Source organism: Paralichthys olivaceus, chromosome 20, assembly GCF_024713975.1.
Source record: "Paralichthys olivaceus isolate ysfri-2021 chromosome 20, ASM2471397v2, whole genome shotgun sequence".
Lineage (NCBI taxonomy): Eukaryota > Metazoa > Chordata > Actinopteri > Pleuronectiformes > Paralichthyidae > Paralichthys > Paralichthys olivaceus.
In genome coordinates this window covers 19,750,453-19,767,954 of record NC_091112.1, presented here as the reverse complement: position 1 = coordinate 19,767,954, position 17,502 = coordinate 19,750,453, and the positions used below count along the sequence as shown (strand labels likewise).

The window sequence follows — 17,502 nt, the reverse complement described above, 5'->3', positions numbered from 1 at the left end:
CTCATGTAACACCTGTGCATAAAGGTGTTGAAATAGATTGAATAGACCTTAATAATTCAAGGCCTTTTTCTAAATGAATATACCCAACAAAATAATTTGAGTCTCTAGTATCAATCAATCAAATGTATTTATATAGCACGGTATCACAACACACAGTTGTCTCAGGGTGCTGCACAAAAGTCCAAGATCTTAAGAAACACAAAATCCAACTTGTTCCACACCGAGCAAGCATGAGCTTGCGGGAAGGAAAAACTCCCAGGTGGAAGAAACCTCCAGCAGAACCGGGCTCGGTGTGGACAGCCTCTCCCAGGACTGGTTCGGGGCGATGGATAAATAACAAGTAATACAGGGGAACAAAAGGAAATGAAGGGGGGGGGGGGGGTTGAGTCAGTGTCAGGTCAGGGGCTTGAATCCAGCCCGGGAATCTCCTAGTATATGATCAACTCAAGTAATGACTGCATTCCAATTTTGCCCCTTTTAATAAAGTGCTGCACATAGATGCACTGTTTGAATATGTGTGTATGTACAGTATGTGTGTGTGTTAATGGCAATAAACTACTGTAAAGGCCCTTTGAGTGGTCATCAAGGCTAGATAAGCGCTATATAAATACAGACCACATAATTTCTCTCAGTACTTGGCTATCTACTGTCAGGTTTTTGAGAAAGGCACAGCACAGTTACTGCTGTCACTCTGCATGACATAATTTCTGCTTTGGACAGAAATAAACACTTTGCTACTCTTTTTAGACCTCATCATATTAGTTTGGACTCTATCACCAATAAATTATATTAGGGTGGTCTCACACAGTGATGATGATGCTACCACCTCTATTTATTTATTCTTATACCGATGACACCATTTTGTACTGTACACAATTCAGTTCTCCATGTAGACTAAATTAATAACTAACTAAATTTGTGTTAGAGGCAAAGAATATAAATGTCTTGGAATCTGGATTGATGAGAAGATAACCACTGCATTTCTGTTTGTCCTGGGAGAGGGATCCCTCACATGTGGCTCTCTCTACATTATTTTTTACCCTGTTAAAAGGGTTGTTGGTAGTTTTCCTTCCTCTAGTTGAGGGTTAAGAGCAGAGGATGTCACACCTTGTTAAAGCCCTATGAGACAAATTGTGATTTGTGAACATGGGCTATACAAATAAAATTTGATTGATTGATGATTTATTACTTTGCAGTTGACAAATACTTGGCCCGAACCACCTAGGAAAAACTAGTCCATGCCTTTGTTACATCCAGACTTGATTATTGTAATCCCTTATCAGGCTCCAGCTGTAAACTGAGAGGACAAGAGACCACGTATCTCCCGTATTAGCTTCACTACATTGGCTTCCTGTTAAATCGAGAATAGAATTTAAAATACTCCTCCTCACCTACAAGGCCCTTAATAATATGGCACCATCATACCTTAAAGAGCTCATAGTATCATATCACCCTACTAGAGCACTGTGCTCCCAGAATTCAGACTTACTTGTTGTCCCTAAAGTCTCTAAAAGTAGAGGAGGAGCCAGAGGTTTCAGCTATCAGGCTCCTCTCCTGTGGAATCATCTCCCAGTTTCAGTTCAGGAGGCAGACACCCTCTCTACATTTAAGAGTAGGCTGAAAAGGAGGCCACGTGGTGCAAGGATAACAATTTCTTTCTGAATGTAGGAAAAACAAAGACATCGCTATCGACAACAGGAAGCCCCACACCCAACACCCCCGCTGACCAACAATGGCACCACTGTGGAACACATCAGCAGAACCAGCTTCCTGGGGATGCACACCTCACCTGGAAGAACAACACATCATTACTGGCCAAGAAAGCTGAACAGCGCCTTTACTTCCTCCGTAAGCTGAAGAGAGTAAGAGCATCATCACCAATCATGTGCATCTTTTCCTGAGGCACCATTGAGAGAAAAAGGACTGTATTTTTGCACTATTCCAGTTTGCACTACTCTCATCCAATCCACGGTGTGCCTTATCTCTGTGTAAGATTCAAGATTCAAAGATTTTTATGGGGTGGCTTGGTAGCTGGCAACATGGCACTTTCTTTGACCGGCTTGATTTTGCGCGCTGCGGCCCAGATGCCGCAGAAGCGGCGGATTAGGGCATGGGCGGAGGGGGACAGACACCTCAGGTTTGGACTCAGAAAAGACCGGGGGTTGGAAAACAAAAACACACTTAAAGTTGGACATACCGGTGGCTGAGATGGGACAGGAATTATGGGCGTACTCGACCCCCAATTTGCTCCATGACACGGGATTCTGTGCCACCAGGCACCGGAGGCTGGTATCCAGCTGCTGATTGAGGCGCTCCGTCTGGCCATTCGCCTCTGGGTGGTAACCCGATGTGAGGCTCGCAGTGGCACCGATAAGTTTACAGAATTCCTTCCAGAACCGTGAGAAATTGTGGGTCCCCCGATCTGACACGATGTCCTGTGAGAATCTGTGAATCCTCAACACATTGTACATCATGATTTCGGCCGTTTCTTTGGCTGACGGCAATTTGGGCAAAGCTATAAAATGTGCCATCTTAGAGAATCTGTCCACCACGGTTAAAACCATGGTGTTACTTTTGGAGATCGGGCGCCACGTGACAAAGTCCATAGAGATCTCCGCCCACGGCCGGGACGGAATGGGAAGAGGCTGCAGCAAGCCTGCGCGGGCTCTGGAGGAGTTCCTGGCACAGACTTGACACGCCTCAACGTACTCCAGAACCTCCGGCTCCATGGATGGCCACCAGAACCGCTGCGCGATGACAGGTGAGCAAAGACACGTGAGCCCACCTGTGGGCACAGATCAACAGGGACATACAGATGGTTCTCAGGGCACCCACTAGGTGGTGGGGTCTCACCATTCGCCTGCTTCATCTCGGCTTCTATGTGCCAGGTTACCGATCCAAACACACGGTTAAGTGCAAGGATAGGCTCTGGTTCCGTGGCAACAGGCTCGGGGCTGAATAGGCGGGACAGGGCATCAGACTGGTGAGATGGATCGGGAAGCGTGAGGATAGGCGCCGTGGTGAACCGCCGCTTAAGCTCTTGGAACGCTATGTCTGTGTCGCCGGGCCAGCGGGATGGCACCTGCGAGGAACTAAGAGCGCGGAGAGGAGCTGCTATTGCGCTTAAGCCTCTGATAAACCACCTGTAAAAGTTAGCGAAACTTAGCAATTGCTGCACTTTCTTGCGGCTATCTGGTGTAGGCCACTCGGCTACTGCGCTCACTTTAGCCGGGTCCACCTGAACCCTTCCAGGAGCTACGATAAAGCCCAGGAAGGAGATGGTATCGGCATGAAATTCACTCTTTTCTCCTTTGACATATAAATTATTCACTAGGAGACGTTGCAGAACGAGCTTGACATGTCTTTGGTGGGTCTCCAAGTTGGGAGAGTAAATAAGAATGTCATCTAAATAAACATAAACAAACTGATCTAAAAAGTCTCTTAATACGTCATTGATCATAGCTTGGAATACTGCTGGGGCGTTGGTGAGACCAAACGGCAGAAGTAAATACTCATAATGTCCACTTGGAGTGGTAAAACCAGTCTTCCACTCATCCCCCTCCCGAATGCGGATGAGGTGGTATGCGTTTTGCAGGTCTTACTTGGTGAAGATCTGCGCTTGTTGCAGTTGGTCGAACACTGACGTCATGAGGGGGAGGGGATATCTATTTTTAACTGTGATTTCATTGAGGGGGCTATAGTCTTTACAGGGACGGAGGGTCCCATCCTTTTCCCCCACAAAAAAGAACCCAGCTCTGGCCGGGGATGAGGAAGGTCAAATCAGCCCAGTTTTCAGGGAAGTTTCAATATATTCCTTCATGGCTTGTCTCTCAGGCCCAGAAACCGAATAAAGACGGCCCTTGGGGATGGTGAAACCCGGCAGGAGCTCGATAGTGCAGTCATAGGTGAGGTGGAAGAGAGGTGGCTTTTTCTTTGCTAAAAGCTTCAGCTAGGTGGTGATAACAGCTCGGCACTGTGGTCAGGTCGGAGGTCTCCGGGTCTGTGACAGAGTTAGCAGAAATGACATTAATTATGTTACCGTGTTACTCCGGGGCTCTGGCTTCGGGCCCTTACAACTCTCCACCCACCCAATAATGTCCCTGGTGCGCCAATCTATGGTTGGGTTGTGGCGCACTAGCCACGGGTGCCCGAGGATGAGGGAGTGCAGAGGTGAGTCCATCAGGTACAGTCTAATGCGCTCCCAATGATCCGCTTTATGGATGTCTACAGGTTCAGCGATATGTGTAATGTCAAAAAGTGCGCTTCCGTTGAGGGTGCTCGCCTCAAAGAGCTTGCTCAGCGGTTCGATAGGGAGCCCCAGTTTCTGAGCTAACCCCCAGTCAATCAGACTCTCGTCTGCCCCTGAGTCAATCAGAACCCCATTCTCAAAGTCTTTGCTCTGGTGCGTGGTCTTGACAATGGTAAATTTACGTGAAGTGGGGGTGGCAGCTGTGAAACGACTCACCAACAGACCAGTTTTGTCGGGCAGGCGTCGATGGGGTAGCCCTGTGTGCCGCAGTAAAAGCACCTGCCTTCCTGGAAACGTCGCTGTTGCTCCTCCTGAGAGACCTGGGCCCTTCCCAGCTGCATGGACTCCTCTTCCCGCTCCAAAGAGGGTCGAGGACGGTGATCGGTAGACGACTGATGTGAAGCGGCACGCCAGAGAGCAGCGGAGGCACCCTGCGTAGTTGCTGGCACAATCTTGGTTCCGCGCTGCTGCTCCTGCAGCCGATTATCCGTGCGGATGGCGAGGGCGATGAGGGAGTTGAGGTCCGGGGGGGAGGTCTAACGGGACCAGATAATCCTGGATAGGATCTGACAAACCCTTCAGAAAAACGATGTACAATGCCGTGGCGTTCCACCCGCTCTCCGTCGCCAGGGTGCGGAAGCGGATAGCGTAATCACAGACTGATACTCCTCCCTGCTTCAGTTCACTGAGCTCCCGAGCCTTCTCCCTATCATCAAAAACCATTCTGAGCGCCCTGGCGAACTCACTGAGTGAGCCACACACATCGGAGTCCCTGGGCCACTCCACGGTGCCCCACGCCTTGGTCCTCCCTGTGAGGTAAGACATCATAAATGCAAGTTAGATCGTTCTGTGGGAAAGTCATGGGGTGAGTGTTTTGAGTGCATCTCACATTCTGTAATGAACAACCTACTTTGTCCCAGATCCCCAGAGTATCGTTCCGGGGGAACCGGCCTGGTGCACGTGCCTGCGTGTGTGGTTAAAGGGGAGGGCTCCGAAGTCGCGATGGGACGGTCAGACGCTGCGGCTTTGTCCTCGGTCAGAAGGGTGAGAAGTTGCTGCACCTGGGAGCTGAGGAGGCCCACCTGGTATGACACGTTTTAAAATCCTCCTGGCTGTGGGCGAGTCCTCTGACTCCTCGGCGGAGTACATTGTTCTGGGTGTGGCGACACACATACGAAGGAATGCTGTCTGTGCAGATACATACTGTATCTCACTGTCTGAGGATACTAACTGTGATAACTGCTATCACTCCAAAGAAACTCCTTGACATTTCTGTGTACCTGCTGATCAACAAAATACTTTTTTCTCAAGAATTTAAAGACAAAAGGAGGTTTAAATTTAATTGGTTTCTTTAAATCTTTCGCCTTGCAGAAAAGTGTGCAGACAACAGGTACGTTCAAGGTTCACTTTCGATGCTGCTGAATCGCCTGCTGACAGCTTGGAGGAGCGTGCTTTTCATTGTTTTGATGCCGCTGTCAGTACTGTTCTCCTCGGCGAGCAGGCGTTTTAAAACGGTGACGGCAGGGATTACGTCGGCTGCAGTGGAGGTCGCTGAGCTGATTTTCCTCGTTAACTCCTCAAAGGGTTCCAGCACCGTCACTGTTTTTTCCAGCAAACCCCACTCGTTGGCTGACAGTGTTGCAGGCAAGTTGTGGTCGGCAGCATATGCACAGAGAGGTCGCTTCTCTTTCAGAAGGCTCTTGGTCATATAGAAGGAGCTGTTCCATCTAGTTTGAACATCTTGAACAAGACGAGCTGGGGTGGTTCCCGCACCTTGCATTTCACGCTGCAGGTCTTCCAAGCGAGACTGTGCGAGTTGTGGATGCTTGAAATGTGCTACGGTTTTTCTGCTGTTTGCTAATGCATCACTAACGCTGCGTTGTGATATCAGCCCTTCGTGCACAACAAGCTACAGCGTGTGCGCAAAACAGCCCGGACTAGGAACTGCCATGTCTTCCATCGCAGCCTTCATGTTACTCGCATTGTCCCGTAGAATGACATGCACTTTTTCCAGAGGGATCTCCCAGTGATTTAACGTCTCCGTAATAGAGGCTGCGATTGTAGCTCGGTTGTGTGCACTTTTTTACCCGAAGCACGGCACTACAGAGGCCATGTGTAACCGAGTCAACCCAGTGCACTGTGAGGCTTATCAGCGACATTGCGCAGACATCTGACGTCCAAATATCTGTAGTAAAGCTCACGGCTTGAACTCCTTTTAACTTCTCAGCTAACTTGGTTGACACTCGGTTGTATAGTTCAGGTAGCGCAGTCTCTGATAAATATCTCCTGGACGGTAAATTATACCTTGGTTGCAAGTGTTCAATCAGGTTGCGAAACCCCTCGTTTTCCACCACCGATAACGGTTGGTCAAGCAAGCTTGACCAAATCTGCAGTATTCAGGGAATACACAAGGAACTACAAACAGACAACGGGACACACTTTCGCAATTCACAAGTGGGTCAACGGTGTCAACAAAATGGAGTAATGAGGATTTACTCTCCACCATACCAGCCGCAAGCTAATCGAATAGTGGAAAGGGTCATGGGCTTGGTGAAGGGTTGATTGGTAAAAATGCAAACATCAATAAGTGGAGTTCAAAGGCCCTGGAGATAGGGATGGCCTTGAATGACAGACACCAGACTGAAAACCCCCCCCCCCAGAGAAGCTGAACCAATGCCCATTCAGGTCACAAGAAGTGGGGCAGGGCAAGGAGGAGAAGAAGGAGGTCCCAAACCAGAAGATGTCTTTCCACGTTGGACAACGAGTTTGTGTAAAAGCTCATGATCATCCAACCAGCAAAGCAGTTAATGCGAAGTGCGACGAAGCTAACATAGTAGAACAGATCTAAGATAGCAACACAGTGCTACTAAAGAAAAAAGGAATCTAAGGAGTGGAGCAGCTTAAGCCTACAATACACCAAGCCTACCACTCTACGTCAGATTGGCCACTGTCAATGGGGCGGTTATCATGAGAAGAGCATATTCTAGGTTTTGGGCAGGCTAAAAAAGGAATCCTGTCGGATGTGATAGAAGTAATATGGTGGAATGAAATCAAGAATGCTTGTGCCAACCTTAGCGGTGCAGTGTCAAGGGCCAGGCCATGAAAAGCCGACCTGGCCCCAGAGGTCAAGGAGTGAGTACAAAGGGATGTACCATAGACCGGTTAAAGTCCTTGATGCTCACATTTGTGGATTATGTCCACAGATGTGAGACATAATGTGAGATCACATAATGTGAGATCACATGATGTGAGATAAAAAATAACATCTTTACACTGTTAGTGTTTTCATTATAACTAGTCAGATACCTGATGGTGCACAAGTGTTCCAGGTCTCTCTCGCCTTGTGTGTGGTGCTGAAGATTTTCACAGAGTTGGATGGTACGGAGTATGTTAGTAATGGCAACTCCCCTAGATGTCCAACGCAGTGGGCTAAGGTGTGGGGGTTTTGGTTTAACAATTGCACTGGATTACAAGTCAACAAGACAGCTAAAGGTGTTCTACAGAAATGGAAAGAAAAGCAGGGAAAAGGGCTGGTGGACCTGGTGTGGACTTCAATCCGAATAGGTAAGGCAATGGGTGATACTGTGCCTGAACTGGTTAGAATGTTAGAAAATGCAACATTTTGCAGAGGCAGGAATCAGCGTAGAAGAGACCATTTCCTCCGAAATTTCTGATCGAGTGCATTCAGGTGGTGGAATATTACTCAGGAAGCACACCGCAGCCACAAACTCCTCATCCAGTATTCGATTCAGAAATGTCTCAGCCTTCTTGTGCCAACAATCGCAGAGAAAAGCAGCAGTTCCCTCTACGAGTACACAAAAATATTTCACAGCATTGCCTTTGCTTAGTCACCCTACGTAATTATTGAAAGCAGTTCCTTGTGCTCCACAAAATTGTCTGATGTTTTTTCCGGCTGGATATAGATAAAAAATTAATGACAGACGTAACAGAGTCCATTGTGTTCTTTATCTCATCAGTGAGTTTGGTGCATGGCACAGCCTTGTGTTGAAGGCAAAATTGAGATCTCATCAGCTGTGTTCTTAACCCCATCTGTGACAAACATCTTGACCCTCTTCTTTTGGAAATAAGAGATAAAGTACCTGTCTTGTTTTGTGTCCCTCCAAAGGAATTATTCCCAATATGGTTCTGTGAAAATGTTTGCTGTCAATAAGTCTCACATTAAGACAGAGCTGCGCAACATCAGTTTTGTCAGTAGACTTGTCCATTGCTAATGACTTTACCTCTGCGTTTTTAGATTTATCCATGAGCATTTTGAATACCTGTTTCCAAAATATCCACTTGCCAGATGGTCGATGTGTCAGACATGAATATGTTATTAATTACTGACTCCACATTATTTCTCACTTTATCCTCATTCACTACCTCCCCCAGAACAACTAACATTGCTGTCTTTAACAGTCTCTGAGTCTGTGACAGGTTTCCTCTTTTCAGTTAGGATCCATGACTCATGAAGTGATGCTGCAGTAGCTTTCACTTAATCTGAGTAAGTTAAAAATGGTAAATGGTCTGTATTCATGTCCTGGATGTAGACTGTTCGCGGCACAGTACAAACATAGGAACTTTGCCTCTTGGTGAAAGGCTTTAGTACATCAAGCTTATTCCGGTGGCGACCTGTTGGCCAAATCTGGCCCTTTCATCACTCATAAATAAATTCGAAACCTAACTGTTTAGAATGGGCTGTTGGTCCGTGATACAACAATCTCTTGCCACAGTTATTTAAATGTCACACATTACTGTTATTAAACCTCGTATGAATAAATACTGTATGTGCCTGTCTTTTTTTTCCAGCGGTGACATGTGTGGAATCTGGGCTTTGTTTGGCAGTGATGAGTGCCTGTCAGTTCAGTGCACTAGTGCCATGAAGATTGCTCACAGGGGCCCTGATGCCTTCCGCTTTGAGAATGTCAATGGCTTCACCAACTGCTGCTTTGGTTTCCACCGGCTGGCTATCGTGGACAAGCTGTATGGCATGCAACCCTTACGCATCAAGAAGTTTCCTTTCTTGTGGCTCTGCTACAACGGAGAAATTTACAACCATCACACAGTAAGGATAAGCAAGCTTCATACACCTGATAACATCTACTGTTAGTTGTTTATTGTGCTTAAGCTCTTCAAACGTACAAGGGACATTCATCATCTTATCCTATATTCTAAAATTCTTGGTGGAAGTTTCAGGATCAGTTTCAAACTCTGCCCTTGAGAAAAAACATGAATGTTGTATTATAGAGCTCTGAGGTTCACATCAAAGTTCTCAAACTAAAACTTTAAAACCCACCGATATCAACCTCTCTACATTTGTCTGTGACAGAGAGCAGATGATGATGACTAAATTATTTTTGCCGATACAAGCCTATATTGTAAACACACAGTAAAAACATATATAAGGTTAAATGGTATAAGCAAGTAATATTACAATAACACAGAAATTGTAAAATTTCCAAAATTACTGATACACACACTGAGATGATCTCATTATTATTATTTACTCACTTACTGCTATCTTTGTGTTGCCTTTGAGTATATACTGTCCCCATGCACAGTTGCTATAAATTTAAATAAGTAAACAGATGTTGACAGTAATTACAATGAGCCCAACAATTACTGTCACTGTTCTGTATTTAGACTCCACAGGATATGACCATGTGTGCCGACCATTGAAGATAGAATCCATGCTGCACACATTGAATGCAGATCTCGGTTATGTTTTCATCCCTTTCTTTGGGGTTAGGCGTTTGGTTGATTTCTTTATTTGTCAGCAGGGTTACACAAAAACACAATGACCAGATTTCCACATAACTGGGACATGGGCCAAGAAAGAAGACATTCATTCTATGGTGTGGATACAAATATTGCCTTGGCACTCTACTTGAACCCATGTGTCCATTTAGTTATTTTTTTGACCCTTGTGCGCTATGTTCTTTCAGCTGAGGGAGCAGTTTGAGTTCGATCACCTGACCAATGTGGACGGTGAGATTTTGCTCCACCTCTATGACCGCTTTGGCATCCAGAAGATGGCTTCTCTGCTGGATGGTGTGTTTGCTTTCATTCTGCTGGACACTGCCAACAGGAAAGTCTTTTTGGGACGGGATACGTATGGTGTGCGTCCTCTGTTCAAACTCCTCACAGATGATGGATTCCTTGCAGTCTGCTCAGAGGCCAAAGGTAATGGTTTATTACCCCCCTTTTATTCTCTAGTTACAAAAACGTTGCTTAACTTCTTGTTATTCTGATCACAGGCCTTACAGAAATTACCCATGCAATGGCCACCCCTGCCAACATTGTTCCTTTTCTTCCTGGGCACGTTGAGGCCTTTGATTTAAAGCAGAATGGCAAAGTTCACTCTATTCAGATGGAACAGTTTCACTGCTGCACAAAGGAGCCTGCACATGCCATGTATGACTCCTTGGAGAAACTACCTACAAGTATGTGATTGCTCATTCTTAACTACTGTAGATTTGAATCATTTGAGAAGCATTTTGTTTAGCATTCTTTGAAACTGTTGTCTCCACAGGCTTTGATGAGGAAACTGTGAAAAGCAACATCAGAAGTCTGTTTGAGAATGCTGTAAGGAAACGTCTAATGGCTCAAAGGAGAATTGGTTGTCTTCTGTCGGGTAATTTATATTTCTGCCATCCCAAAATATATACGGAAACTGCTCTAGTGTCTATTTGTCCCATGAAATTTTGAAGGTAAATTATATATTATATTTTAACAGAAGCCCTTATTAAAAAAAACGATGATGAAGTCAATCACATTACACACCGACTGTAAAGATAAGACTTGGTAAGATAATATAAATTATAGGTCCGGTTTATTAGCATATTTTCATCGTGTAACACTTTTACACTTGACATGAAATTTAGTAATTTGTTCAGTATTTTGTTGACATTGACATAGCCTGAATTTAGATACTTCTTGGAAAGTGTTAATGATAAAACGTTTTGGAATGGATCTTTGTGTCGACGATCCTCTTTTCTTCAGGTGGCCTGGACTCCAGTTTAGTTGCTGCTACACTGGTGAAACTGGCCAAAGAGGAGAAGCTGCAGTATCCCATCCAGACTTTTTCAATTGGCTCAGAAGACAGTCCAGATGTCATTGCTGCTCGCAAGGTCCACAGAACTGTCTGATAAGCGGTGTGTGTGGTTGGTTCTCTTGGAAAGAAAAAAATTGGACATTTGATCGTGTTTTGTGTTTGTCAGGTTGCAGCTCATATTGGCAGTGAACACCATGAGGTAAACTTCACTGCGGAAGAAGGCATCCAAGCAGTGGAGGAAGTGATCTCCCACTTGGAGACATATGACATCACTACAATACGTGCCTCTGTTGGTGAGTGCAAAATGAAATATCACATGAACACAAAAACATAATGCAGTGTAAGTGGCTTGCCAAACTGCTATCCGGCCAACTGAAATTGTAAAATGTACCATGATGCTGTGTTTTTTGACAATGATTTAAAATGACATGAAATTAGAATAAAAAACAGTTATAATTAAAATTAAATGAAACAGAAAACTGAACACTAGGATGTTACATTGGTAGTTACATTTTGAGTGCCAATTTGCAGTTACACTATATTGCATAGAAAACCCCTTTATTTGAAATGTACTTGAATCCTCCAGTCCATTTCTGTGAGAGGTTCATGCTACTGATACAATGCTTTGTCACATGCTATGAATACAGACTCATTTCTTTTTGAGACTTTGAGGTGACAAAAAAAATGATTATCTGGACTGTAGTCCCTCACATTTCGGCTGCTCACAGTGTCTGTTATGCTGAATCGCTGCATTCCTTTTCCTCCTGATTTAACTATTTGAATAGCACTGGACACCAGTGGAATTACTTTAAAGTCAAAAGGTCAGTTAGGGCAACAGCAATGCCACTAACTGTGCTGTGAAATGATCGTGATTGATAATAAAAAGTTAAAAACGTCCAATTAAAATAACCACAAGTAATTAATTCGGTAAAGTAACATTACTCAACATCTTTACATTGTGTCACTTCAGTGTCAAGTGATTTTGCCGCTGAGCGTCTCTCCTGACAGAACTCCACACTCACTTTGCAGCATTATATTTAAAGTGGGTTCAAATGTGACAACAGATGTCCCCATTTTATTATTAGATGTTGGAATTTGGCACAGAAGACCCTTAGTAGGAGCAACAGTTGTGTAGACCTTTTTAAAAAATCCTAAAAAACACCTCTCAGAGAATCTTGTATGTACCTCAGTCATTTCTCATATCACCTATCTGTCTATTAAGGTCATCAACTGTGCCGTCTCCTTTTAATGACATTTCTACTTCTGTGTGTTCCACTTCAGGGATGTACTTGATTTCAAAATACATCAAGCAGAAGTCAGACAGTGTGGTGATCTTCTCTGGAGAGGGTTCTGATGAGCTGACTCAGGGATACATTTACTTCCACAAGGCAAGTCGTCAATAACTCAATCAGTCAAATTCAGGTTTTGTTGCTGTTTTGAGGCTTTATGTGTTGTGGGTTGTCCATCCGTCCGGGACATGCTGATGAGAATGTCCCCAGATATCTCAAGAACACCTTGACGGAATTCCTTAAAATTTGGTACACATGAGCTGTTTTCAGACATGACGTGCAGGTAAAGTCTTGAGAATTGGGTCCTGACTTTACCCAGAGTTTGCCTTTCGCACAGTACAAGGCAGCAGGACCGTAATACTAGGAAGTAAGGGTGGAAATTCATTGTTTTGCCAATGCTTTGCGATGTGGACGTGGAAGACTCTTCATTGATGCAGGGACAGAACATAATCGATTGTTTTCAGCTATGTTAATTGTTATAGCAATGTCCTGCGGCTGCATAATTATAACCACCACTCATTAAGGATCAGGGCAGGAGCACACTAAAGGTCCGGACGTCTTGTGGAAGCAATTCAGAAGGCACATGAGCTCTCAGGTGTGCCTGCACCATCTGGGGTTCGAGAGCACTCGACCTGTGCTGTGGCTACTTCATGGGCTTTATGTAGCTCAGCTGCTGCCGTATGTGCAGCAGCCTCATGGGCATCACAGTCTACATTTACAAGGTTCTTCCATTTAAACATCGAAGCTAGCCCCTCCTTCGGGCAAACGGGTAATGGGTGTGACTTGTTAATAAAAAGGCCCAAGCCATGCATATCTTTTAATGGTTTGCAGTCTACCTAGGTCAGCTGGGGCTATCCTGGTTACAGGTTTGGCCTCTGCATCTGGTGAGGTCTTTACCTGTCTATAGGTCAGTCTTGTGTCATGCAGACTAGCCTATGCAGCTCTTCTGCCTCTCAGGCTGGGCCTTTGCATCTTGCGGGACCCTGACCTGGTTGGTATGTAAATAGTGTACATTTGTAACTTGTTTGCTTGTCATGTATTTAGCCTAAACGTCCTCTGATATCCTCCCTTGGAGGCACGTTCATGTTCACACGCACATTGACGGAAAAACCCTGTGAAGGATCTGAATATCTTTAATTTATAATCTAGGGCAGCAGGCCTCCATCTGATTGCAGAGTGTGAATGCATGGCACATGGAACACCATTTATCACAGTTCAAGCAGTTTTGCAAAACGTATATTGCACTTGGTGATAACGCGATGACAATAAATTTCCAATAAATCGTGCAGCCCTAATAAAGACACACAAGTATAAACTGAATGAATGTCAAATCCAGCTTGCCTCATGTTCTGGCATATCTTCTTTCTGATTTATTTCATTTCTCCTTATCAAAATGTGAAGTTCCATAAATGTGGAAATCCATGGAAATTTACCGGAGTTACCACATTGTATAAAAAGGGCGAACATCTTGAATTTCAACAATAGACCCACCTACAATTATTTATAGATGGATAATTTACCTCCTTATTGATACACTTTATGTTATTGGTCTTTCCAAATCTTCCTAGCTATGGTTTAACTCATATGTCCATTACAAACATCACTGTGGTTCTTTTCAGGGCAAACAATCAGAATTCAAGATCATGGATAAAGTTGTACAGCAAGGTTCATCTTTAGGGCCTCTACGATTTTTTTTAAATTAATGACTTCCCACTAATATGCTCTGACTGTCATACTCAATTATATGCAGATAACACTGTAATCTACAGTATGTGTTTCAGGCAGATTTTGATGTCTTCAACAATATATATATTTTCTTTTTTGCACTGATTGTAGAAGGTGGAGAAGCACGCACATTTAATCTATCTGACTGTATTCATTTCGGACTCGTGATGTGATAAAAGTGTTACAGATACAGCTATTAAGATTGTTGTCATGAGTTTTTTATGTGTGTGATTTGGCTGTTAGTTGAATAAAGTGTAGCTAGTGACAGATCTGTGTTCCTCCTCCAGGCTCCAACCCCCAAAGCAGCAGCAGAGGACAGTGTTCGTCTGTTGAAGGAACTCTACCTGTTCGATGTTCTTCGTGCTGATCGCACCACTTCTGCACATGGGTAGCAACTCTCACCTAATTTATGAGCTCAAAGAATTACTATTTAGAAAAATTACACTGTCATGTGTTATACAATAATTGTAGTTTGTAACAATGAAGTAAATACTGCCTGATCAATATCCATCAAAATCAATAAGGTAAAACTGATTTTGATCAAATGTAAGAAATAGAAAATGTGACAAAATCATATAAATTGTATGTAATTACTGTTTCTTTTGTTGTAATTTTTGTTTCTCATGGGGGTTTGGCAACGTTTACAATGTTTTTCTCTGACTCCATATCCTGTACCCATGTGCCCAGCAGTCATCATCCCAGCTCTTTATTTGCAGAGATCATATAATGAGTGAATGACTTTGTAAATGTGTTTTTTAGTCTGGAGCTCAGAGTGCCCTTCCTGGACCACAGATTCACAGCATACTACCTCTCCCTGCCTGAGGAGATGAGGATTCCTCGGGTCAGTTGATGTTTGCAGCAAGGGTGTTGTCTGACAGTTTTCTTCACTACAGATGTCTGATGTCCAAAACAGGCACAGAAATAAATAATAATTATTACAGTTATAATTGTGTTGTTTGTCCTGTGTAAGCAGCACGGAGTGGAAAAGCACCTTCTCAGGGAATCCTTCAAAGGTCTCAACTTGATCCCTGAGGAGATCCTGTGGAGGCGTAAAGAAGCCTTCAGTGATGGTATGATGTCTGTGAAGAAGTCCTGGTACACCTACCTGCAGGAACACCTACAATCCATGGTATGTGTTAATGTAGGACCAAGATGGCAGCTGATACTGGTGTTTAATTTCATTCCTTTCACATTTGGAGAAGAAGAAATATTAAAGTGTAAATCAGTAGTTATGTATGTAGGTTATTAAGAATGTATTAACTTTGTATGTATTGTACATATAGCAGCTTCACCTGTGGATTTGTGGAGTAGATAAAGAATCCAATTTTGCACCACATGCAATCAACATCTGCCTCCAATGTCCACTTCCACTCATGGATAAACTTATTCCATGACTTATTTAGAAAATTGCAGTAATGCACTTTGCAACGCAAAAGAAAAGGTAGAGATCAAGGTAGATATGGACACTAAAAATTATTACAATCTCTGGGAAACTGAACCCACTGGAAAACACAACACACATTGAGCAGAGATAAACGTTCAAGTGTCATAAAAATAATGATAAAATTAATTATTGACTTATTGTACGACAAAAATTTGTTCCATCAACTTCATCTTCATGACCTGACTATAACCATTGACAACTCCGTGGTAGCCCCCACCCAGAGTGCTATGAACCTGGATGCGACACTGGACAGTCAACTCTCCCTAACCGCTGCATGTGCAGAGTATTTATGAACAACTCACACAGGGATAGTGACTTCATTTTCTGCTCAGGAGACCAACTCCACTATATATTTACTTAGAAATCAGATCTTTGCTGCTCCATTTATGTTTAAAATGTATTTGAGAACCTTTAAGGTACACATATTAGCTGTTGATGCGATCAAAGGGATTTTATCAGGAGACTGTTTTTGCCAATTTTATTTTACTCATGGTGTCTAATCTGATCTGTCTTCTCTCAGGTGAACGATGATCAGATGGAAAAGGCTCACAAGACGTTCCCTCACTTGCCTCCATGCAACAAAGAGGCCTACTACTTCCGACAGGTGTTTGAGAAGTTCTATCCAGGTCGGGAGGAGTGGCTCTCCCATTACTGGATGCCTTGCTGGATCAATGCCACCGACCCCTCAGCCCGGACCCTGTCTATCTACAAACCAGATAAAGACCAGTAATGGATGGGAACAGTTTAGTGCCTTAGTCTTTCAGTCAGCTTTATGATGACCCTCTTTATATTCCATTTGTGTCATACGTAGTTTTATTTAGTTTGAACTTACAGGGAAATTTAACTTAGTAGAATTTAATTTGTGTAGTTTTGCTCATTTTCAGATGTAGCTGTATTCTTTGTCGTACTTATTCATTTTCTTTTGGGATATATCACAGGTTAGTAACCATTTGAAAGTCATAAGGCTGATGTATGTGCTTCAGCTGCACCCTGTAATTTTTTCTCTTTCGACAACCTGCTACAGGCTCTCTTAAACTTAGCTCACTGTTTCTGCAATTCTGTTTTCAAAAAAGTAACACCTTGAACATCTGCAGTGTAGTTAAAACAGCATGTTGGCAGCCTTTGCCATTCGCCTGTTCAGCATTTGCACTGCTGTACACCGAAGTTAAAACACTATGTAGGTAAGTACAAGAAGAAAGATAGAAGAGCTAAGAAAACAGCAAAAAAGCCTTGGGTTGCATTGAGACAAGAGAAAACTTGCTGTTAGATTAAAATGAAAGCAAATCTGTTCAATTTGATGATCACAAAAACAGCTGATGGCACCTAAATTATGTTTGGTGTTGATAACCTGATTGAAATAATAAACTAAATCTATATATATCACCTTTGAAAACCCACAATAAGCAAGACAACAAAGCCTCTCTGTTATAACCTAGTCTAAATTTGACAAGTCTAAGAATAGTGGTTTTGGGTCAGGAACTGGGTCAATAAGGTGTAGATGCAAAAAAAAAAGCAGTGAAACGTACCATTCTGGTATTTCCACAAATAAAATTAAGGTGTCACGAATTTGAAAGTGAATTTTAGAAAATGGTGATGGTTTATCTGGAATGTTGAATATGATTTCACAACAGTAAATGCCTGGTAAATGGAGAACTGTTCGCTTAGCTGTGTAATTCAATTTTCCCTCATAAGCTTCCCCTTAACTGTCAAATTGACACAATAAAATAACTGATTACCAGTA

General features: G+C 43.5%; 1 protein-coding gene across 3 annotated transcripts in view; it reads left to right on the top strand.

Moving 5' to 3' along the window:
* LOC138404821 (asparagine synthetase [glutamine-hydrolyzing]-like) overlaps positions 1-17,502 on the top strand; it is a 28,350-nt gene extending 10,848 nt beyond the window's left edge. Inside the window, exons 1-12 of one of the 3 annotated variants that reach the window (XM_069515748.1) lie at positions 1,730-1,862; positions 9,059-9,314; positions 10,195-10,432; positions 10,507-10,692; positions 10,782-10,883; positions 11,252-11,379; positions 11,470-11,596; positions 12,585-12,691; positions 14,605-14,705; positions 15,077-15,158; positions 15,291-15,446; positions 16,282-17,502. In XM_069515748.1, the coding sequence (XP_069371849.1) occupies positions 9,066-9,314; positions 10,195-10,432; positions 10,507-10,692; positions 10,782-10,883; positions 11,252-11,379; positions 11,470-11,596; positions 12,585-12,691; positions 14,605-14,705; positions 15,077-15,158; positions 15,291-15,446; positions 16,282-16,491 (1,686 nt within the window). In that variant the 5' untranslated portion in view covers positions 1,730-1,862; positions 9,059-9,065 and the 3' untranslated portion in view covers positions 16,492-17,502. Of the gene's footprint in view, positions 1-1,729; positions 1,863-9,058; positions 9,315-10,029; positions 10,105-10,194; positions 10,433-10,506; positions 10,693-10,781; positions 10,884-11,251; positions 11,380-11,469; positions 11,597-12,584; positions 12,692-14,604; positions 14,706-15,076; positions 15,159-15,290; positions 15,447-16,281 lie in introns of those variants that run through there. The other 2 variants (XM_069515749.1, XM_069515747.1) reach the window with 2 other exon arrangements.